Raw genomic sequence first — 23,839 nt, forward strand, 5'->3', positions numbered from 1 at the left:
ATGGTCTTAATACAGCATTTATTTTTAAACAACCTTAAAAGTGCTTGAGTTTGCCTTAAAATAAAAATAGGAAAATAATCAAAACAAGTCCTGATTATTCAGGACCCAAGATACATATTCCTGAAATACTGTTCCCAATTAAAAAAATAAATAAAAATCAAGCTTCCACCATAGAAAAAGGTACTATTAAGTCGCTCCATTTTGAAATGTTTTATTGCCACATTAGTCTCAAGGCGTATTAGTCTCACTTTCACACAAATAATGTGCAATTACTTAAGGAGAGCCCCGAAGAGCATTAATGAGCTTCAAAGCTTACACTACAAGATAGAGTAAGATCATTCTACAACCTGCTCCTTTCACCTGTCCATAATTTGACAGATGTGTGTGTTCTCCAGTATTCACAAAGAATTAAAATACACATTCTTCTTAAAAGTCTTCAGTCATACCTCTTAGGGTCTAAGCATCATACCAGTCACTACAAAGATGGCAGGTAACAGAGTATTCTGCTTTGGGAAGATGCAATTTTATTACTCCATTTCTTGTCAGAAATACAATTTACTAAAATAAAAGAAGCATGCCTGTATGCACACTATGCTTAATGACAACAACAAAATTACAATTACTTTCCTAACTCATTGTAAGCACCTAAGAAACCTAACCAGCTAGGCTGGATTAAATTCCATCAGAAGTCTGAGCCAGTCAGACCCAAATCTTATATAGCTCTGGATACATCAAAGGTAAAAACTGCAGAACAAAAATATTTATTTTAACATTTTAGTGTCAGTGTCTTTAAAAAAAGACTTATGACAGAAAAATCACTAAACTCAAGTAGCAGTTTTTAATAGTTGCTTCTGAAGCAAAAAAAAAAAAAAAGAAAAAAAAAGAAAAAATTTAAACATTAAGTGGAGGGATGAATGTAATGCCAGGAAAGAAAGAAATTAATTACTGAGACTTGCCAGGATATAGGTACATCCAAAATTGAAGGTATTTATGCATGAATAAAAAGATAAAATAAACCTTTTGGCATCCTGTCTCACCAATGCAACCATGACTGGATGAAAAATATCCCTATACACATTTTTCATACCATACCACTTTGACATTATGTTTGGAAAAACAGTTGGGGAAAAAAGTGAGCATCAGGGTGCTTCAAAAATTATTATCTTCTGCTGTCCCCTAGTGGCACTGTAACTTGTTTCACAAAATTCATCAAAGAACACTTTCAACTGTAGGCTTCATATTTTACAGAATAGAAGGCATCAATAGAAATTAAAAGCCAGAAGAAATTAGTTTTGCAGGCAATTGCTACAAGCAGTTTTATTTAGAGTTTTTGAAACTAAATCCCTCAGGAAACACTGTAATCCTGTGTTTTAAACCACTGACTTTTTAAAGAAATTGTATGGCAAAAATTACACCAAAGGTATTTATTGGATTGACCATGATATTGTCAGTATTTCAGAAATTCTGTCAGTGAACTATTTAAGTCTTTGAAAGTAACTGGAAGAAACAGCTTCCAGTCATTCCAATTGTAGCATACCTTTCAAGTTTATTAAAAAAAAAAAAAACAAACCCACACTCAATATATGTCAATTCTACTATAAAAGTAAAAGCATTACTGGACTACACCCAGATTTTCTTGATCTTATTTTACCATAATTTAAAAACGCAGGAGCTGCAATTTATCTTCTTCAGCGGGGTAAAATGCAAATGAAATGTTTCTTAGGGAACACAGTGGCCTTATCCACTTAAAACTAAACTGTTACCTCTTGTTTTAGATCAAGCTTTGCAAAATTTTAAGACATGTGGTCATGACATGACTGTTAGTCAAAAGTTTTCCAGCCGCTTCCCCAACATAATTTCACTTTCGTATTTACTTTCGTATCACAAAATAATTTGACTTCAAAAGTAAACAGTATTTGGCATCCCAGTTTTAATTACAGTTTAACACAGCATCTTAATTAGATGAGATATTTAATTTAGTTTTCATTCTGTGCAATTATATTTTCATAACCCATGAAAATTTGTAATTATCTCTAACCTCATTAATGAGGACTACTAAATTGCAGTTCAGTTCATTTTCATCAAGTTTCTAGAAGAAACACAAGTTTCTCATGCGAACTGTAGCTATTGAAAACAAGTGAAGCTTCCTACTCAACACTCAGATTTCAACAAGAAGTACATTCTAATTACCCACATCAAAAACTGCATTAGCATATCTACATATTGCACAGTATTTACTTTAAATTATTAGACACCTCCCTTGTTTCATTTATTTCAAATATTTATTTCATGCTTTTTAAGTTTCCTAAACAAACTTCCTTCCAGGACTGTTTTACCTTAAGGATGGAGACAGCCTGTATGTTTCTTCAAAATGAATGCCTAGTATAGGCAGAACCTACTGATCTTTGTATCAGATTAGGAAACAGAAGATACCCATGAAGCTTCTCCTACAGAAGAAATTTGCTTTCACTATCAGTTAACACCCTCCAGCTCACACAACTTGCTCAGATCTACTTCTGATTTCTGTAAGGTCTCTTTCTACTGGAAAATTCACATAGGAGGAAATATAATCTACATCCAGCAAGGCATCCAGCACAGCCCACAGCCGTGAGACAGACACTGCCCCAATTTTCTGTCTAAATCTGTCCCTGGAGCAATCACAGAAGGCTGTACTTAAGAGGCCACTGAAGACAGACCCTTAACGTTGCCAGGCTAAAGTCCTTTCAGTGTGACGTTTGAATAAGAGCATTATGACAAAAGGGAGTTGTTTGTCTTTGCACCTCTTTAGAGCTGTTTCCCCATGCTAAACTTACTCACAATTGCTCTTCTCAGCTCCTAATGAGGACTGGGAAAAGGCCTGAGGATTATAACTCCAGGGAGTGCATTAACTGAGTGACAGGACTCAGAAAAAGCACCTAAATGCTGTATCCTAAACATTGCCAATTACATTGTGCCAAATACATCGTTTTCCTTCCATCATGACAGTGTGCCATAAAGACAAGATTACAAGCTGCCTGTGGAAGCCACACAGGACTAAAATAAAAAGAAAGACAAAAAAAGAAAATATTACAGAATTATAGGCAAGCCTATATGCTTTTCTCTCAATTGGTATGCATAAGATTACATCTAAATTTTGAATTAGCAAAATAGCTACATGTTTTATCTAATTATATACAACATTCACTGGCTTTGTTCACTGACAGGTTTCTTTCAAAGTCATTTAAAAATTTATCATTCCCTTCTACTACAGAAAAATGGAGACCAGAGAGACAGAATGGGGCAGAAATGTTACCAATTACAATGAAAACATGGCTAAAACAACTACATTTTGAAAGAGTGCTGAAAGTGTACTCTCATTGTACAGTGACCAAAATTTACAGCCTTCTGATCCAGAAACACAGATCTCAAATTCTTATGGTGTTGAAATCCTATTCTAAGCAACTGCTCTGTCATTAGGTTTGACAACTGCCTATATTGCAAGCTCTACTACAAACAAATTAAATTTAGAGACAAGATATAATGCTAGGTCTTGCATTTCATCCTTCAGATAATTGCATGAGGTTTTTGATCTCCTGAATTATATGCAGTAGCAGCTTCTGTTTCACTTAAAAACCTGCTTCAGAGATGAAGGACCTAGTTTTCAACAGTGTATCTTCCATCATAAAGGCTTAGCCACAAATATTTTAACCAAAGCTATGCTTAAGAGTATAATTCCACAAAAGACTTAGAAAATTAAAAATTTAACCTGTAATTAACATTTTATTCCTTCCTCCCAAAGTAAAATAAGGAAGAAATATTTCCATTCTTTTGAAGAGTCTTCAATGACACAAAGAAATTGGATCCACAGTCTAAAATCTTATTTATCTATAAATGTCAGTGGCAAAACAAGCTTTTCCACCCACAAACACACTCAACTCATCCTTTGAGGTAATCCTGCCATGGGAAAAAGGTTTTCTATTTTCTCACTATTCATCTTCCTTAATCAGATGGAACCATCAGGGATATTTTTGTCTGCTGTAACAAGTCTCTGAAGATCTCTAAGAAACTATGAAGTTAAATCATTACTCTTAACTAATTGTAAGAGTCTTTTAGTGATAACAGCCTTTTTCTTTATAATTTATATATTAATTTTTTTCAAGTGTGTCTTTAGCCAATGATCTATCCCTACAGTGATGTCATTTTAAACATTAAAATATTAATGAAAAGTGAAAACAAACCTGGCTGTTCTTCCCACTCTGTGGATATACGTGTTTGCATCTTCTGGACAATCAAACTGAATGACCCAATTCACTGCTGGAAAATCTGTGTAATGAAAATATACATCAAATAAGTTCACTGGACTTAAAACCCTCCTATTCAAGAGCATTAATTCTTGTAAGAACCAACACTTGGACCCATTAGGTGCAACTTCTGAAATAAAAATGAAATTAGTTGCATGCATTAGCATACATAAACAATCATTCTCTTCATCAGAGAAAGTTAAATTAATTGTGTGTTCATTTCCTAAATTATGACAGTGCAATGAATTCAACATAATTTCACACTTGACAAGAATAGACATGCTTTCTGTCGCACAGATGATAAAACACCCTATGGTTAACAATTACGTAACAATATCTGACCTACTTTTCACCCTCACTGTCAATATCCTCCATCACTGGGGTCTGAAGTTAGCTGTGGTGAGACTGCATCACTTCAGCTATCACATAAACACCACAGCCCCCTCAAAGATGGGAGGGGGTGACCAAACCTGACAAAAGTCAATCTTGACTGTGAATGGTATTAATAATAAGCATTTTCTAACTGCTGCACTTCACTCAGCAGCAGCATGCTTTGAAGTGCTACTTCCAAATCAAATCTGCAGCTATATTGTATTCCAGAATTATACCCACACTCTAATCCAAACTAACCATACCCAAATTAGATTGTCACTGGTGAGATTTCAGCAGTATGGAAGGTATGAGAACTAGTTTTCATTCCTGACTTCACTTTTGAGAGCACCTTCTTTCTTTTTGTAACGTAGTGACAAAACCTCACATTTTGCACAATAGTTTGCTATCTCAAAGAAAGACTGGACTCCTGAAAAGTCCTGTGTTGTACTTAAATGCCTCCAAGAACTAAAAGAAAAAAAAAATATATTTTTATCCTCATTTATTTTTCTGTCTCCTTATCAATGCAGTCCTACAATGCCACTCGTATAACAGACCTTAAAATTTCAGTTTCCATTTCCACATACCAGTAGGTTAGCAATTTTTCATATCCTTTGGAATAACCCACAGGATACAGACATATCAGAAATACTTAAAACTGCTAGAATCTTGCCTTACAGCATATAGTAAACAAATACATCACTGTTACCATACCACACATGTTTCTCTGGGATAAAAAGAGAAGGTAAGAACAGATGAAGCAGGCCTCTTCAGTAAAGAGACAGCAGAACACTAAGAAGCATCTCTATTTTGAGCTCCTAAGCAAACTACAGCTTCATTTTTCAAAAACTGGGTCGGTCTTCAGAGTATAAAGTCTGATAAAGCCTCAACAGATTTAGGTGTTGCTTCTGTGGGTACCTACCCAGGCCACGAGCTGCAATATCTGTAGCGAAAAGCACTGCTGCCTTTTTCCGAACAAAACAAGTGTAGACTTCCATTCTCTTCATCTGCTGCTGCTTGCCATGGAGTGCCAGGACAGGAAGACCAGGCTGAAGCTTACAAAACACTCTGAACAGATACTGAACCTACCCAACAAATCAGGGGGGAAAAGAATTACCATCCACTGTTAAACATGTTAACAACATATACATTGCAGATAACAATTGACATGGCACATCAAATTAAAAATTTCTCCACATCAGAGAAAAAATATGTTGAGACCTTGTTATACAACCAGGTACTAAAAAGACAAAAGCAACTGTGGCAAAAGATGGTGATGCCTTTTGATGGCATCTCCTAAAGGAAACTAGAGTAGGTAACATCAAGAACTTGGGACATGAGTACTTAGGCTGTATGTGAAGGACTAAAGTATGAAGTCCATCAGAAGCACTTCTTTTAGACAGTACTGGAGGCGTTTATACTTGCAATTCAAATCAGTCTACAGTTGAGGTTTACTATTTCAAGTTTCAACAGGCTCTCTTATAAAACAGCTTGTTTACTCTTACCTACAGTACCCATGATGCAGCATTTTTTTACAGCAGACAGCTATCTAGCATCTTTTTAAGACAGTAGTTACATAAACTGTGTATACTGCAGGAACAGCTGCAGCTCTGAGAATTTCTGTACAACTAAGCCAACCACTTCAGTGTACTCAAAAAAATATTGCAACTTCTTGCACAAGTGAAAGAATTGCAATGAATATTTAGTAGGTCATTGTAAAATGGTCTATTATTGTAGAATACTAGCAAGCAATACCTGCACTGTAAAATACTTGATATGTGCAGTAGTTATAGGTACAAATACCTGTGTCAAACACATGCAAATAGCTTCAATAGAATGGTCCCAAGACACTGATACAAGCAGGTATTTGAAGGATTACCTGCTATGTAAGAAAAACCTTGGCCTGTACTATTTCACAATCATACCTCCTCAAACATGTCAATTTAAAAGCTTGTAAGGAAAGCAAGTACAATTACTGAAAAACTCTGTAAGCTAACTATGAAGCATATCAAAAGGGCCTTACTGACACCAACTTCTAGCATTCATTTTTAACAGCATTTTAACAAAAATGGCTGAGAACCCTCAGGTCTCCAGAACGTTCTTGCACTGAGCCTGGGTCACTGAACTGCCTCAAAGCCAGGCCCTGAATGACATGCAGCAGTAGGTAATTCAGGTAAAACAGCATTGTTTTGTCCACAATCTCACCTCTCTGATGCATTGACATCTATATGAATATCTTCATTCTATTAGTTTCAAAATTCTGGAGCAGGAGGAGGGACAAAAACATACCTCTTTACAGCTTGCAAAAAACACAATGCTCTTCTTTTTCAAATGAGTTCTCAGGAAAGAGTATAACATGTTTACTTTTTGCTGAAGCTCACAGACAACATAGTTCTGATCCAAAGTTGCTGGGGTACTAAAGAAGAAATAAAAACAACAAACAAAACCACACCAAAAAGGTACATTTAGATAAATCATAGAAATGTCTCACTTTTCTTTTAAGCCAAGAATGTCTAAGCCAAGAATACATACTCAGAAAAAGAAGAAAAGTAATCAGGCTGAAAAGCTCCCCCACTTTGAGAAACAAGTCTTAGCAGCTTCATTTGAAAGCTACATCAATTCCCTTATTAAAAGCCAGTGGGAAGGGACAGATGACTTTTGACGTTACTTCTAAATATATTTACTTGCAGCGAAGCAAACGCTTTCCATGTCTAAGCAGCGACATTCAAATTGCCTTGACTTAAAATGCAATTTTGTCTATTAGTCCTATTAAAGCATCAGTTGTGCTTAAGGCAATGTCAAAGCAGAGCCTAATCACGCACAAAAAGAGAGCACTGATGTACTTCTACTGATTATACTGAGATGCAAAGTGACTTTCTAAAGCTCTGAATTGTCATCTGAACTCACATTTCTGTTCTTAAAAGCAGAAATGAAACAACAAAAAAAATTCCTTGGGATATTTTCCCTTGAAACACATCTAAATGCTCATCTCTTACAGCCCCTCTACTTCACCCTAAATAGACCGTGGGTATTCAAAATTACCTTTCTAAAGGTGGTCACTTGGGAGGATGAAATTACAGGAGACTCCTCCAGTTTTTATTCTGTTACTTAATTTGAATTACGCCACAGCACTTTTTGCTTTCTAAGTCTTTCAGAAGAAATTGCTTTTATAAGGCAACAACCTAAGGCAGTAAATTCTGAAACAAATTAATACTTCCCTTTTTTTAATTTGGTTTGTTATCTAATTGCATTCTCCCATATATTTTAAAAAATTAAATGCATTTTAAAGTCAACTTCATCTAACGTGGGAGATCTGTGAAATAGACAGCTGCCAGAATGAAGGCAACATATAAGGCATTCTCTTCTGCTAAGATGGTATTAACAACACTCCTTTCTGACAATCATGTTTAAGATGTCTTTGATAGTACTACTGATTAAAGAAAGGTATTTGCAGTACAGTACAAGATAATCAAATCTAATAGTGAAAACTTCTTCAAGATACAATGTGGTTCTGCCATGAATTTTCCTGATTTCTTGTTTGCCCCCAGGAAAGCCATTTTTATCTCTGTGCTTCACCTTTCTCCTGCACTTTACATATGGAAATATATGCATATTTCACAGAGGAGCAGAAAAAGAATCATCCATGCTCATAAGTAATTTGACACTCAGATGAACGAACCCACAGAAATGCAAAATTTGGATTTTGCATTCTTCATTTAGATTTCAAAAGAAAATTATGTGCCAAAAAGCAATGTTAATTTCATGATACATTAAACTTTTTGAGCATAGTACACCACATATTTCCCCTCCAGCAAGGGCTACCCATCCTACTTCAAACTGTAGGGCAGGACCAATTTATTTTATGCACACAGGGCCAGAGACCTAAACACACACACAAAATGCAACACATCAGGAAGCCACATGAACTAACACCACATGCTTTCATTTGGGCACCTAATACTGAATACACAAGCAAGACTTTCATTCTGCACTTTCCCAAGAGGAAAGCATGTCCTTGGAAAGCCGGATTTCTAAACTGCACACAGACAAACTGTATTTGTGGTGGTTTTGCACAGTAAGCACACACATGCAGGAGGCAAGGAACAACAAAAAAGAAGTTATTCAGAACCAGGTGCTGCTAGTCCCAGGATTCTGGCATTAATCCACTCTGCAGCTTCCTCCTGAGGAAAACAATTTCCACTCTGAGAAGCTGCCTGAGGAGTCAAGACAAGCACAGATTCAGCCTCCCTGTAGTGATTCAGTCAGAATTAGTTCCCTCTTATTTGGAAATTCCTTGCTTTCAGGAAGGCACACAGCAGGATCAGATACTGATCCAGTGACGGATGTACAACTCAATCTCTGATTCAGGCAACTGTCAGAAAAGCAGTTAAATGGGATCACTATCTACTCCCCAGAAAAAAGAAAAAAATCCCTACATACCTGAATTTGGCTTTCTCATGAACCCAAACATATTCTGGATCTTTCAGACTCAACCGTGCAAGATCCTTCACGGATTTTGTTTGTGTTGCAGAAAAAAGTAAGGTCTGGCGTTTCTTAGGCAGATTTTCTATGATTGCATTCATTGTATCAGCAAACCCCATGTCTAGAATTCTGTCAGCTTCATCAAGAACTGGATTGAAAGATAAATTTGAGAAAAAACTGGTTTTAGATTTAGTTATTAAAAAACTCTACATTAAATCCATATAGCACAAAGTTCTATCCATACTTAAAATGCAGAGATTAAATTAACTACTGTACATGACAGGAATCTCTTTAGATATCTCTGTATTTCATAAAATATGTTTTTTAAAATACCTGCAACAGAAATTAGAGCATTTCCCATAATCTGTGCACTACAGCCCACAGTTTCACATGCAGACGCAAAAAGATCAGCATCTCAAGTAAACAGTTTGGCAATTTACAAAGACTCCCTGTCCTATTACTGAAATAAATGCACAGAATGTAAAAATAGTGTTGTAGTATTTGTGACAGAGCAAAACATTCTCCTGTACCTAAGCTGAATTTACCATTGAAATAAAGGGTATAAACAAAGTAGCACAGAGACAAAGCTTTAAAAAAGCCTGTATTTAATGCAATTCTTGTCTAACTGCCATGAATTGTACTAAGTGTAGCAAGCATAATTTCACATTTTATCAGCTTCATTAGCTTCTTAATTGCTTCTAAGTTCCTCAAGCTATGCTAAAGATTATGCAGTTCTTAGTAGCAGGCAAACCTTTTCATTACAGTAAAAATCTTGTTCAGCTTGGAAGGATGAAAACAATGGTAACAATTCAAACAAAAGAACAAAAGGAGCAGAAATCTGTCTTAAAACACAAAGGAAAATGTTTTCTAGAACCGGTAAAAAAATACACACACTGCAGTGTATATCCTATATAGCTAGTTGATTATCATGTCAGGAAAGGCACAAGAGCCATAGCCAGAAAGGTAAGCTCAGCATTAGTAAAGACAAATGTAAAAGATTATACAGGGCACTACACTGGGGTTTGGGTTCCTTACCAAATCCCCCTCTTGCTCTTATCATCCTAAGGAAGGCATGCTCAAGCAACTGCTTCAGAGAAAGTACACAAAAGAAGGGGTTTTGCTGTTTTTTAATTTAATTTGAACATGTGCAAGTTTAAATGCCATTTCATCTACATACCATGACAAGAATAAACATTTATGCAAGGAAGTGCTGAACACAATTATGACCTGCTACAATATGTTCCCAAGTACTTTCAAGTACTTAAAAAAAACTTACTCAACATTTGTAGATCAGATGCATAGAAATAGGAAGTTTCATCCATGTGTTGTAAAAGCCGTCCTGGAGTGCAAATTAGCATATTTATGTGATGGATTCTTTCAGACTCTTCTTTCAGATCCTGAAATGGAGTTAATCCAGCTTAGCTCTAGCTCTTCAGACTAGAAGTCCAATACCACAGACAGTCAGGCCAGTTTACCATTAACAGCTTTTAGAAATAATAGTCAAGGAACAGCCTTTACTCTTCCCACAGATATGTCACCTTTTCTTCAGCATGCTCACACCTATGGCTTGAGGAAAAAGTATTTCAGACTAATCTAAATTAACAGGGTCATCCTGGAAGACTTGACAGGAAGGTCCATTCCATGGACACTGAAAAAATTTTAAATATGCTTCAAAAAGTTTCACAAGACACAGAATACACACAAGAAAATTAGTGGGTCACTGATAGGTTCCCATTAACTACACTCCTCCTTGAATTTCCGAGCCCAGGAAAACACTCAGCTATGCTTCCCCAGAGCAAACTGCAAGAGAGGACACACACCTTTCCTCCAATGATAAGGCCAGCTGAGAATTCATGATTCTTCCCCACTTTACGCAGAACCTTGAAGGTTTGATACGCAAGCTCCCGGGTAGGCGATATTATCAAAACCCCCAGGCCATCAGCTGAAGTCCACTGTTGGCGGTACAGGAGTTCCAAAGCCTGAAGGAAATGACCATGTTATCACCACAAAAATCTCAGAAGGAAAATTGGTAACAAAAAGTGTCATTAAAAAAAAAAAAAAGACAAAGCCACATTAATTAAAATAATGACATGAAGAAACATCAGTGCACATTTTACATAGTTTGATGATATATGAATTCTAACTAATGGTAATGATACTTGCTGTTAGCAAAATTCTCCAGAACCAACCTATGACAGACAGTATTGGGTGGAAAATCATAAACACTTCACTGCACTATTAATCCTACTCTGCCAAATTCTGGAAATTAGGCCATTTATATGATAATAGGAATCAATGCAGAAAAATATGAGAAATTTCCCTGCTCAAAAGGTTTTGTGGGAACCAGGAACGGAACAAGCACCTGGAAGAACGTTAATTATTGAAGCTTTAATTCTGGCTTATAGACTTGATGCAGTATTATTCACACATTACATACAGAGTATTCCAACTAAAGCTGCCATACAGCTCACACCAGGATTATTCCTCCTCTTATGAATTCATATTGCAGAAACATTGTATTAGTCAGCAAATCCTAACACAAGGGCTTTACAGGTATGAATATCTGAAGCCTTCTGAAATACTGACAGCTAGTAAGCATACTTGCACAATTAATTTTTTTCCATTTTTCAGCTCTTCAGCATCTTTCATGGACCTCTTCTCTAAAACTGTTTTTAAAATAAGGTTTGTAAAACAAAGGACTTCTACTCTTAAATACAGTAATCTCACTTGTTTCTTAAATTCACAAGACTTTTGAAGCCACCTACATTTTTTTTATTCTCTACTAATAAGATTTTTTTTTAAAGTAGCATAAAGCATAAACCTTCTTTACTAGAGAGGGTATTCAAAGAACCCACTACTGTGCTCACAGTTACTGACATAATAGACTCCAAAGAAATTTATGCTTACAAAAATGCAAGTAATGTTTAACACAGAGTAACTTCATAAAAAGAATATTTATCCCCTTTGGGGTTTGCATCCACTTATTTGTGCACTTTAAGCACATGTCTCAATTATACTTTCAAACTGAAGAACTGAAATGCAGATCACGATGTTCTGAGTAAAACTGTCAGACATGTACATCCATAAACAGGGGTTTTCATCCCACTTTTCTGCTTGCACCTAGAAGTGTTTTCTAAGGAGCTCACAGGAAGTCCACAATCACTAAGGTTAACTTTGTTATATAAGGTATATAATATGTATATAATTGTAACATTTTAAAGGTGTGAAGACCAGTCATCTAAGAAAATCTAAGGAACTGAAACTCCACCATCTAGTTTTAAAATGCTAGAAAAAATGGACAATTAGAGTTGCACCAGGAAAACATTCATGACAGAAAAACAAAGCACTTCCTAAATCACGCAGGGTCCACTAATGTAAGGATCAAGATGAAACTTTTAAGTTGCAGAATATTCCTAGCACAAAAACTACACATCTTTCAGAAGCTCAAGCATCTTCATTCAATTCCTAAGTACCTCGGCTATCCTGAAACCCTCAGATCAGTTGAATTTTTACTGTTCTCTCAGGATCTACTAATGTAAGCTGACTGACATCAGTATTTCACAGATAACTTGGCTTGAGTAGAAAGTTGTATATTACTTACTGGAACAATAAAAGCCAACGTTTTGCCCGATCCAGTCTTTGCAGCTCCAAGTACATCTTTACCTTGTAAAGCCAAACCTATGGTTTGCCTCTGTATCTCTGTTACCACACGATACTGAGCTTCCTGCAGTCCTAATATTTGCAGGGTGGGAAGAGAAGAGAAAGTGTGGAAGGGGAAGAACAAAGAAAAATAAGAAAGAGGAAAAAAATTATTCAACTTTGTCTGGCCCATGACTGCATTGCTCTGTTTAGAAAATGCTGTACATGGCAGTACTAATCTAAAACTTAAGTTTAAAGGAAAAAAAAAGTTCAGATGCAGATAAACAATGTATTCCCTTTTACTCATATTATTTTCCAAAGGGAAGTTCTATACTCACCTTTAAGTGTTTTCTTTGACAACGGAAAATCTGAAAATCTTTGGATTTCACTTGCATTTATCTGAAACAAAAAATTTTAATCAATGCTTACAATCCAACTGTAAGAGAGGAATGGAACAGCATTCTACAAGTTGGTGTTAACATAAACATGGAGCAGTTCAGTATGATTCAAATTAGCTAGTCTGGCAACCTGTACTAGTTTGACCTAATCTAAACCCCTGGTTTACCACAAACTGTTCAGCAAGTAATGATATACTTGAACAATGCAGGCAAATAGCACAATTTAAAGCTCAGACCATCATGAAAACATAGAGAAATTCAAACTGAAGAGGACCTCAGAAGGCCCCTGGTCTCCACCTTGCTAGAGCCCAGATGTCTCCTTCAGGTCTGTGTTTTCAGATCCCAGCAGGGATCTACTGGGAATATACACTCATCCTTGCTGCAGGGTGTATTTGGGCACCCAGAGCTGCAGCAATATCACATCTGTCTGACTGGGAAAAGAAGAGTTCACCTATGTCCTGAAGCTTACCAGATTCACCAACCTATAGCACTCAGTATATTTAATTTTTTAGAGTTGTCCTACAGGGTTAAAAAAAAAATACTAAAAAAGTAGTCCGTTGTCCTGACACCTACTAACTTAGCCTTCTGTATGCACCCAGATTTGAGAGTTGTTAATTACACACACACAGAGTCCCCAGCAAAATGTGTTTGAGTCCACAAGTTTGCTCAATGATTTACACAGATGAGGTGTCAAGTAGAGCTCTTGGGAAAAAATGAATTATTTTCAAGGCTGTTCTAGCAGATGTGAAGAGCTTTCACTGGCAAAGTTCACAACTAACAGTAGCAAGACAAAAAACCCAAGAAAAAAGAGACTACTGTATTTATAAAGCCTGAAAAAGAAGGTAGACTATACAGCTTTGAATGCATGCTGACTAAAATCCATAAACTGAGATTTCTAAATGTCAAACTTGGACCTTTCAACTCATGCCTTTCTAACAGACATTGTTTATCTCCCACAAACTGCTGAACAAAAATCTCCCAAATCAAGGACCAAGCAAAACAGTCTTCAGACCTTCCTGATATCTTGTGTTAACAATTCCAGAGAAGGCTTCAGATAAAGAGCTACTGAGCTGTCAGATCAGCCTTGTATCTCCTTAAGTACCAAGCCTTTTACAGGCTCTGCCTCTTACAGAAAACTGAGAGGTTATAGCTGATTAAAGTACCTAAATGGCAACAGCACTCTCATCAAGACAAGTAACTTAATACATTAATTTAATCTCTATAAATAAAAGGTAAAAACAGGTAAAAGGCAATAATGCTCTTATTAAAACCTGGTTTTGATACATTTCAAGGCAAAGCTCTTGCAAGGCAGATTTCAAGCTTTCACTGTGTCCTAACAGAGCAATAAAACTTTTGCCAAACATTATTTTGGAGGAGGGAAAGAATCCTACAAGTATCACCATAAATAAAGGTCTTTTTTTGACTTTCATAAATTGGAATTCTTGACAAGTACTTCCAAATTCAGTTGGTAATTCCCAGTTTTACTATTTTGCATGCTAAATATTTACAACTCATTGATGCATACAGTTTCTGGTTAATTTCAGCCAAGAGACTATCTGAAGAGAAAAACAATAGGCCTACAGGAGGGAAAAGTATTTTACTAACATCAAAAAAAATTCATGCAATCGATTATGTGCAACCAAAGGGAGATTTTAACAGATCAGTGATACATCAAATGAGCTATTGAAGCAATCTGAAATTGTTCTAAATAATTAAAGTATTTCAGTAGTCAACTTCTTTTTAACTCGAGATGACTGAGTAAGAACAGATGCATTAATCAAAAAAGAAGACAAATATTGTTCCACTCTTCTACCTCAAACTTCTCTAAATCAATTTAAAAATTATTACATGCATAAGCCTAGCTCATTCAAGGAACGAACAAGGAAAAAAATAGAGAACATTACTAAAAGAGCATGGAATGTTGGGAAAAAATGTCACAAAGCTTCCTATATTACTTCTCCGCCCTACAGACTTCCAGGAGCTGAATAATGTTATGCTGTAGTACCCTTAAAGTCTGAAGGTATGGGTATGTTTTTTAAGTCATGTCCAAATTGAAGGCATAGGAAGGACTGATGTCTGAGGTAGATCTCCTGATAGTCCTATTCCACATCTACATGCACCAGTGGAAAACACCACCAACCAAACTTGGTTTGTTTCCCTGTCCAAAGTTACTACCTCTGCTCATCTGCTGGGAACCTGTAACTGTGATCTCTCTAATCACCTCCATGTGAGAGCAGCCAGCTCATTTCAAATACTTCAAATGCTATTCTGATCTAACTCAACTAATTTGACACTGAGCAGACTAGAAAGGATTTTTCACAAACAGCTCCCCAGCACATCAGTTAGGCTGTTAATGCTTTTCATCAGCACAACTGCTGGGAAAAGACCATGTCCATCAGTGGCCTGACAGTCAGGCAACAAAGTCACTGAATGAACAGAAAACAGCTCAGCTACAAACATATAACACACCAAATGGTTCCATGAAATGGACACAGTGAAACTAAATTTCTCATTTTCCATCTATGCTGCCACACACTTGCCATCACATGTCAACAAATGGAAAAAAATAATCCAGTAGTGAAGTACAGTGGTTGAGTCTTAATTATTAATTTTGTCTTGTTTATCCACCACAGTCATTCTCACACACAAAATTATGGACAGGAGGCCAAGCTGGATCATCATGCATCCATCAGCCACTCTACCACTGTTCCATGCACACTAAAACTAAATCTAACCCACATACAGCCTGTGTGCCAGAGACTCCAGGCACTGCTCTTCAGAGAGGAGCTTACCTCCTTCCCTTTCTACTTCCCTTGTCCCTAAGGGATCTGCATCATGCAGAACTCACTGGAGGCCCCTGAAGATCCAAGCACATGGCACTTCTTCACAATTCCCACTCCCACTTTAACTAGATCCAGGGTAATACAGAAGAAACACTGGAGACCCAGTGGAAAACTTTGTCAGGGACCAGGAAAGAATATCTGAAGGACTGAAGACAAGAAGTTAGGTGGACATTCAACCCACCTGTATGTTCACAGACAAGAGAATCCTGCAGCAAAAGGACAGCAAAACCCCAGCAGAGATGAGACCAAAAGCGCCCAGAATTATACTAATACAAGCATATGTTTACCCTTTCTTAATTCTGATGCAAACATGCCTGAACATAACAAGCCTCTTTTCTTCAACATCTAAAACCACACACAAACACAACCTTCCACTATCCAATCCCCACCTATGCTGCCCCAAGCTGCACAGTAAAACAGAACTATCACCCATGCCCAGAAACAGATGCATGTGCAGACACAGTGAAATGGAAACATCCATAAACATTCACATAGCCAAGGCTAGGAGTAGAGGAACATGCCATTTGCTTTCAAGCAGCAAAGCAAATGATCCAGTAAAGCTGAAGAATACTAACTTGCTGAATCTTAACTAATGGAGCTAACAGGACCTCTTTATGGTAACAGATGTGTTTTTTCTATACCTCTTGTCATTACTTTCTGCTCAATCAAATTACAACCACCAAAAAATCATTACCACCAGCTGTGCCGAGTGCTGCATAACCAAATACAACTGTCCTGAAAATTCAGCAAAAGTCGGCAGGAGGCAGAGCAGCACCACAGGCAGCACACATCTAACCCGTTATTCACAATTACAGTGCTTTCCACTGATCAGTGTGATTCCAAAGCCGACCATCTCCCGCAGGAATTCAAGGGGATCTGAGTGACAAAACCACCACTCACTTCAGGTCTCGCACTCCAATACGTATTTCCTGACTTAAGGCTAAACACATTCATACTGATGGTTCGCTTGTCGTGCGTCTTCTATGGAGACAAACGTGTTCTATTTTCACCTACATTGCCTGGTGAGAAGGGCCAAGTGCCCCTGGTTACAACCTTTCCCACCACCTGCTTCAGCCTCCTCCTCCTCCTCGCTGCCCTCCTGACCACGAACTCCCCCGCCCGAGGGTCCCACTGCCCCCGGCTCCACAGCCCCACACCTCCACCAAAGCGGCTACTGGCCCCTCCTCTTCTGCCCAGGGAAAAAGGACACAGCATCATCTCTACCTCGTGAAAGCCCTCTGCCCGCCACAGAGCAGTGCCACCCAACACACCTCCTGCCTACAGGCACCACCAGCAGCCCTGCCAAACAGGGGGGCTCCCCACTACTGCCCAGGACCCGCACACAGACACCATCCCTCCTCCTCCCAGTTCTATCCACATACACGCCACACGAGGAGAGGAGCCGCTTGCTCCCAGACCGCCGTGCCCGCCCGCCCGCCCCGCACAGCCCCTCGCTCCCCGGCCCGGCCGCACCTCGGGGTAGCGCTGCACCAGGCGGCCGATGTTCTCCCGCTCCACCTGCCACTCGGGCCGCTTCCTCTCCTTGCGCTGCAGCCGCAACCTCTTCGTCCGCCGGGTGTATTTCTTCTTCCACCGCTCGAAGCTGCGCACGGGGTCCATGGTGGCCTCCGTGGCCGCGCCGCCGCCGGGCCGACCCATGCTATCGGGCCCCGCGAGGCTGGCGCACGGCCGGGGCGGGGCGGGCGCAGGCGGAGCGCGTCACTCGGGCCGCGCCGCCGCCAGGCCCCGCCCGGCCCGGCCCGCGCTCCGCCGGCGCGGGAAGGTGCTGCGGTGTCGGAGGGAAGTTGGGATGTGTGGAGTACAGCCCAGGAAAATGAGTTCGTGCCGCAGCAAGGAAAATACGCTGTGATAGATTATAAAACGGAAAGGGAAAAAAAATACTAAGCCTTAATAGAAAAGGGGTATGTGGTTAGTGAGGGCATAAATTTTGTCCTCAGCAATGGGGTGGTGTGGGGGAATCACAGAATGGATTCGGTTGGAAAGGGCCTTAAAGATTACCCAGTTCCAGCCCCTCTGCCGTGGGCAGGGGCACTGCTTGCTACACCAGGTTGTTCAAAGCCCCATCCAGCCTGGCCTTGGACACTCCAGGGATGCCGCATCCACAGCTGCTCTGGGCAACCTGTTCTCGTGCCTCACCACACTTACAGTGAAGAACTTCTTCCTAATATCTAATCTAAAACTGCCCTCTTTTAGTTTAAATCCATTCCACCTTGTTTTTTGTTCTTTCCTCTTTTGTTCTTGTTTTTGTTCTTGCCCTGTGTAGAGCACTGTCTGCTCTTGTGGAAAGTCCCTCTCCAGCCTACTTGTAGGCCCCCTACCAGGTAATGCAAGGCTGCAATTAGGCCACCCCAAAGCCTTCTCTTTTCCAGACTGAACAATCCCAGTTCTCTTAGCCTTTCTTCACAGGAGAGGTTCTCACTCCCTCTAAACACCATGGTGTCCCTCCTCTGGACTGGCTCCAGCAGGTCCATATCCTCCCTGTGCTGGGACCCCAGAGCTGCTGCAGCCCTGCAGGTGGGGTCTGAGCAGAGCAGAGCAGAGGGGCAGAATCACCCACCAGCACCACCAAGTCCTTCTTAGCACAGCTGCTCTCCATTTGTTTGCCTGTGTTCATACCAGGAGCTGCCCAGACCCATGTGGAGCACCTTGCACTTGGTGCACTTAATTCTCATGAAAGTCCCACAGGCCCAGTTCTCAAGCTTGTCCAGGTGCCTGTGGATGGCATCCCATCCCTGAAGTGTGTCAGCCACACCGCTCAGCTTGGTGTCATAAGCCCCTTTTAGATACTGGACTGCTGTTACAAGGTCTCCCTGGAGCCTTCCCCAGTCCAAACAGCTCTCTCAGGCTGTCTACATAGAAGAGGTGCTCTACCACTCTTTCTTATCTTTCATGGCCTCCCCTGGACTCATTCCAACAGGTCCATGTCTTTCTTGTACTGAGGGCCCCAGGGCTGGTGTGAGTACTCTGGATCTGGAATCAGGAGGAAGAGTTCTGTGGCAAGGCTGTAAATGCTTTATTTGCTCATTCATTACAGGGGGAAACTGACAAATTTGGAAAAATCAAAACTCAGTTGAAAGACATAAAGTGGGGCTCGTGCTGGGTCTAAGCTCTGACATGTCCTTTGACCTTTCATAATACAGCTGTAGTCAGTCTTAATGGCCTTGGCTCAGAGCCTTGAACTATGCAAAGGGTTGCCAGAAAGTCACAGGGAACACTGCAAACACACAGAGTTGTTTTAGTGTAAGGTTGGTGTCTATAAGAGGCAGATATCTCTCAACAAACTAGATTTACCCAACCTGCAGATTTATATTACACTATCTTTATGTTCACCAATTTTTAACCCCTCCCAATGGGAAGGTCTGCATTGCTCTGCAGCTGTTCAGCAGTCAGAAACAATTTGCTGAGTCAGTTTTAGCACTTCATCAGCACACAGAATTAAAAACAGGCTGTGGAATTACTGTGCCACATCAGGAAGAGAAAATTACAAACATATTTATGCAATGGCATAAGACGGAAGTAAACATGTTGATGAGGGGAACAGTGAAAGACTCCCAAAATAATTGCTGTCTCTGATGAGGGTTTGGAATTCCAGAAAGCCAAGGGAAAAGGGAGTGTCTCTTAATTAGCTCCACTTTTGCCATACGTATGTTGAGTGTATCACTGAAAGATGTTTTCCCTTCTCCTTGAGATCAGGGAAACCTATGATCACAGAAATGTTTGGTTTCCCTTTAAAATTCATGAAGTTACTAATTTCAGGAGGGAATGGAAAAATCTCCCTTAAATATGCCCCAGGGAGGTCTCTCCTCCCAGGTACAGCTTTGAATGCAATGGTTTTTTCCTAGGGGTTTATTGCTGTGCAGATGAATAAGTAAGTATACTGAAGGTTTTATTCTTGAAACAAAAATGGTTTTGTCCAAAGCTATGTGATAAAAAGTTGCTTGCAGGAGATGCTGATCCACCCCAGAGGATGAGCTTTGGGGAATGGCTCATGTTTCCCACAGTTACAGCACATTTCTTTGCCATACAAAACAAAGTCCCAGTCTAGCACAGCCTGTCACAGGGCTTAGCTGCCAGTTTAAGCATTTTATGTCTGGCTGTAATAGAAAAACAAACAGGCAAAAACCCTCCTGTGTAGAGTTCCTGCTGTAGCAGCAGTGGAGTAAGTTTACTCTTTTCCTAAGTAAATGTACAGTAAAAGTGATGTGTTTGAACATGCTGTCTTTGCTCACCTGGTCTGTGTTTTGCCTGTAGGGCTCATCTCTTTCAGAACAGAACAGCAGCAGTGGTCTGTGAGTCATGACAGACATAAATCCTCAATGAAAAAAAAAAAAAAAAAAGGAAAAAGAAAATTAATATCTTGCTGTCCTGTTTCTAAAACAACTTTTTATGCTGCTGTCATGAATGCTTTGAAAAGCATTTGAAAAGCATGAAAGCATGCTGATGCTTTTTAATAATTAATTTGCTCATTAGCCAAGAAGTCCATATACCAGGAAAGGAAAACAGAAAGTCAAAAGGGCCTTGTCCTGTGTCCCCCAGTTAAAGGTAAAATACTGGATGGAGCTCCAAGCTGGAGGTGTGGGAGCCTGCAAGGGAACCATTCTTCTAATTTCTCTGTTGTCCTCTCACCCTGAGGGGCTTGCCTGAGAAACAGCCAGGGCTTTGTAAACGTTTCACTTTTGTACAAGAACAAATTCTACCTTGTAAAATTTATAATAAGACATTTAACATTTTAGTTGTCTTGTAATAATACTATCCCTAAAACCGTGGCAAAACCAGAGGTCCTTCTGAGAGAGATTGAGAGAGAGAGATGATAAATTATTCAAATAAATTATTCAAGGCCAGTTGTTTTCTTGTAATTTGAAGAAATAGAGGGAGTATAGCTGTGACAATAAAAGTAACAAGGCCCTATACACGACCACAAAGAAAGCAGCACTTTTTCACTTTAAACAAGACCTACTTCATTCTCCACAGATTTCACTGTCATGCATACTCAGTCTTTCCTACTCGTAAGTATGAACATCTGTGTGTTTCAAAAGAGTTATATATGGTGAGGAGGACAAGGGGCACCAAGTATCAAGGTCAGAGCCCTGAGGGCGCTCATAGACCTTAATGGTCCTGACCAGCCTCACCTCAGTCTCCTCCTACATCCTGGCACAGGTCCACCCTGCAGCTTCAGGCCCTCTCTGAGTTATGTCATGTATCATGTTGGTCCCCAGCTCACCTTGGCCATAGACCTCACTGGCTGGGACCCAGAGCTGCAGAATGACTTCCCGGCTTGACCTCGGTCCTGCTTTGTCACTGTGGACATGCCCAGTCATGAATGACTGTATCTGACCCTGATTATGGCCACCAGACTTCATCCTGATCCTCATCCTCATCTTGTCCCTGACCAGGCAATTGATTTTCCAGCTTGACCTTGGACCTGCCTCAGATGTGTTTGATGAGTGGGACTCCTGGTTGACCACAGCTTCCATCTGTGGGCATGTTCTGCTCCCTCACTCTGGGGCTGTGTTAGCAGGCTGAGATCCTGGCTCTTACAGAGCAGCCAGTCCTTGCTGTGCCCTGACAATCAAGCCCTTGTCACTTTGTCTGGGGTCATCCTGAGTGGTGACAATGGTTCACAATCTGTGGTATCCTTCATATTCTCTCTTGAGAAAACGTCAGGGCCAAGCTGAGTTCTACCACACTGCTGTAGCTCCATGTTTCATTGGGCTTTCTTCTCACCAAGGATTTAGAACTGTTGGCCCAACACCCAAATCTTTCCAATTCCCCATTCTTTCCAATATTCTTTCTTGCATTTCATGGTTGGTTGTGATCTGTTGACTTGCTGCAAGCGCATCACTCCCTGCACTCCTGCTGTACCATTTCTCCTGGTGCCTCATGCAGCCACATAGACTCTCATTCACATACCCCAGATAAACGTTTCCTCTGCAAATCTCTACAGGAATTTAAGATAAGTAAATGTTGATTTTATTTGATAATATCTTTTTCAAATTACCACTCTATGTGTTTAAGTTAAACTTTGGCATTCACATTAAATCCTTGATTGTTTTATACTAACCTGCTTACTTTCCATTTTTCCCCAATTTTGATCATGCACCTAAAGTAGTCAGCAAACCAGAGGAAGTGACCCCAGAAGGACCATTTGTTGGTGAAATACCACTAAAGCCCTTCTCAAAAAAACAACCACGTGCTAAGAGAATTTCTTCAATGGCTCTCAATACCCTTATCTTCCAAGGCTTACTTGCTGTGCGTCAGAAGATTTGAGAGAAAGCATGTGAGAATATTCTGACTGTCTCTGAATGAGACGCCCACAGTGAAAGGATGGATCTTCAATGTAATATTTGCACTACTACGATGTAGCTTCAGAACAGATCAGAAAAAGTATGGAAATGGCAGTCAGATTTGTAAGTTCTTTTCAACAGAGGTAACGTTCCTATCAGACTGTCTTGGTTGGAAAGACAAATGTCTGCTAGGGAAGTCAGGAGCCTCCCTTGGAATGAAGAATGGAAACCCCCTCCCTCCAAATTATTATAATTCTGAAATTACTAAGCGGCTCTCAGGCAGAGATCTGGGGATAGGAATAACAGTTCTTTACTAGTATTTATAACAAGACAAACAAACAACAGTAACTACAGCGTTAGCAAGAAAACAGAACCAGGGGCCCCGTGACAGCTTTCTCGGCTGAGACGGGATGGAGGAGAGGCTTTGCTTCACAAACCCCTCGGGCGGGCAGTCCCGGTGCTCCTGCAGGGCTCTGAGGAACACTCAGATGGAACAGCAGGGATGAGCTGAGATCCTGGGCTGGTGGATGAGGTGTATCAGCAGCTCCGCGGCGGTGCCTGGCACTGCCACACGTCCCGGCAGGACAGGGGGTGCGAGGCTCACAGGAGGAAAAGGAGAAGAAGAAAGAGAAGGAGAAGGAGAAGGAGAAGGAGAAGGAGAAGGAGAAGGAGAAGGAGAAGGAGAAGGAGAAGGAGAAGGAGAAGGAGAAGGAGAAGGAGAAGGAGAAGGAGAAGGAGAAGGAGAAGGAGAAGGAGAAGGAGAAGGAGAAGGAGAAGGAGAAGGAGAAGGAGAAGGAGAAGGAGAAGGAGAAGGAGAAGGAGAAGGAGAAGGAGCTCCGTGTGGGTTATGGCGAATTCCTTTCCCCAAGCAACAGCAGCTCCGAGTGTGTCCTGCTCTGAAGCCGAAGAAACCACCAACGCCCAGCTGCCCCCGGTCTCTCTTTTTCCAGCTGCCATTCCCCCCTGGGCCCAGCCAAACCCTTTGTCTTCTCAAGCACCCACTAAGTACCAGCAGTCAGGTTTCCCCATAACTAATGGGGAAAATTCTATAGGTGAGAAGGAACAGAAGAAAGGACACCTAACCCCCAACGCAGACATTATTATGAAATGGTATCTGTCCAAAGGATGTACAATATGACATAGAAAAATGATAATCTGACTTGGAAAAAGAAAAATCACTTTAAAATGAGCATTATTAGGTGTGATGGACAGAACTGTTCAGAGAAGAAATGGGTGTTAGAGTAGTTGTCAGGGCCCTGAGGGCACTATTGGACCTTATTGTCCCTGCTAAGCCTCCGCCAGGGTGTCTCCCAACTCCTGCCCATGGTTTCAGGACTCCATTTCAGCTTAGCTAAGAGGTATTAGTGTAAGTACTGCAGGCTGAGAAAAAAAAATCAGTGCTCTCAGTTTAAAACAGAAATTTCAATACTCTCATGCAGATGCAGAGTTAGCAACTCTAAAAAGGAGTCACGGTAGGTGATTGGGATGGAGAGCAATGAATAGAGACGGGGTAGAGAAAAAAA

At 40.1% G+C, this 23,839-nt stretch overlaps 1 protein-coding gene across 1 annotated transcript in view; it reads right to left on the reverse strand.

Moving 5' to 3' along the window:
* DDX10 (DEAD-box helicase 10) overlaps positions 1 to 17,689 on the reverse strand; it is a 158,604-nt gene extending 140,915 nt beyond the window's left edge. Inside the window, exons 1-9 of the mRNA XM_088051434.1 lie at positions 17,485 to 17,689; positions 13,109 to 13,169; positions 12,733 to 12,863; positions 10,952 to 11,110; positions 10,408 to 10,528; positions 9,090 to 9,279; positions 6,939 to 7,065; positions 5,572 to 5,734; positions 4,218 to 4,302 (exon numbers count right to left, since the gene is read on the reverse strand). Coding sequence (XP_087907560.1) covers positions 4,218 to 4,302; positions 5,572 to 5,734; positions 6,939 to 7,065; positions 9,090 to 9,279; positions 10,408 to 10,528; positions 10,952 to 11,110; positions 12,733 to 12,863; positions 13,109 to 13,169; positions 17,485 to 17,670 — 1,223 coding nt within the window. The 5' untranslated portion in view covers positions 17,671 to 17,689. The remainder of the gene's footprint in view (positions 1 to 4,217; positions 4,303 to 5,571; positions 5,735 to 6,938; positions 7,066 to 9,089; positions 9,280 to 10,407; positions 10,529 to 10,951; positions 11,111 to 12,732; positions 12,864 to 13,108; positions 13,170 to 17,484) is intronic.
* Positions 17,690 to 23,839: the final 6,150 nt, after the last annotated feature.

This window comes from Pseudopodoces humilis, chromosome 2 (genome assembly GCF_049639895.1).
Source record: "Pseudopodoces humilis isolate 2021_Gansu_Grassland_sample_001 chromosome 2, ASM4963989v1, whole genome shotgun sequence".
In the NCBI taxonomy this organism is placed as follows: Eukaryota; Metazoa; Chordata; class Aves; order Passeriformes; family Paridae; genus Pseudopodoces; species Pseudopodoces humilis.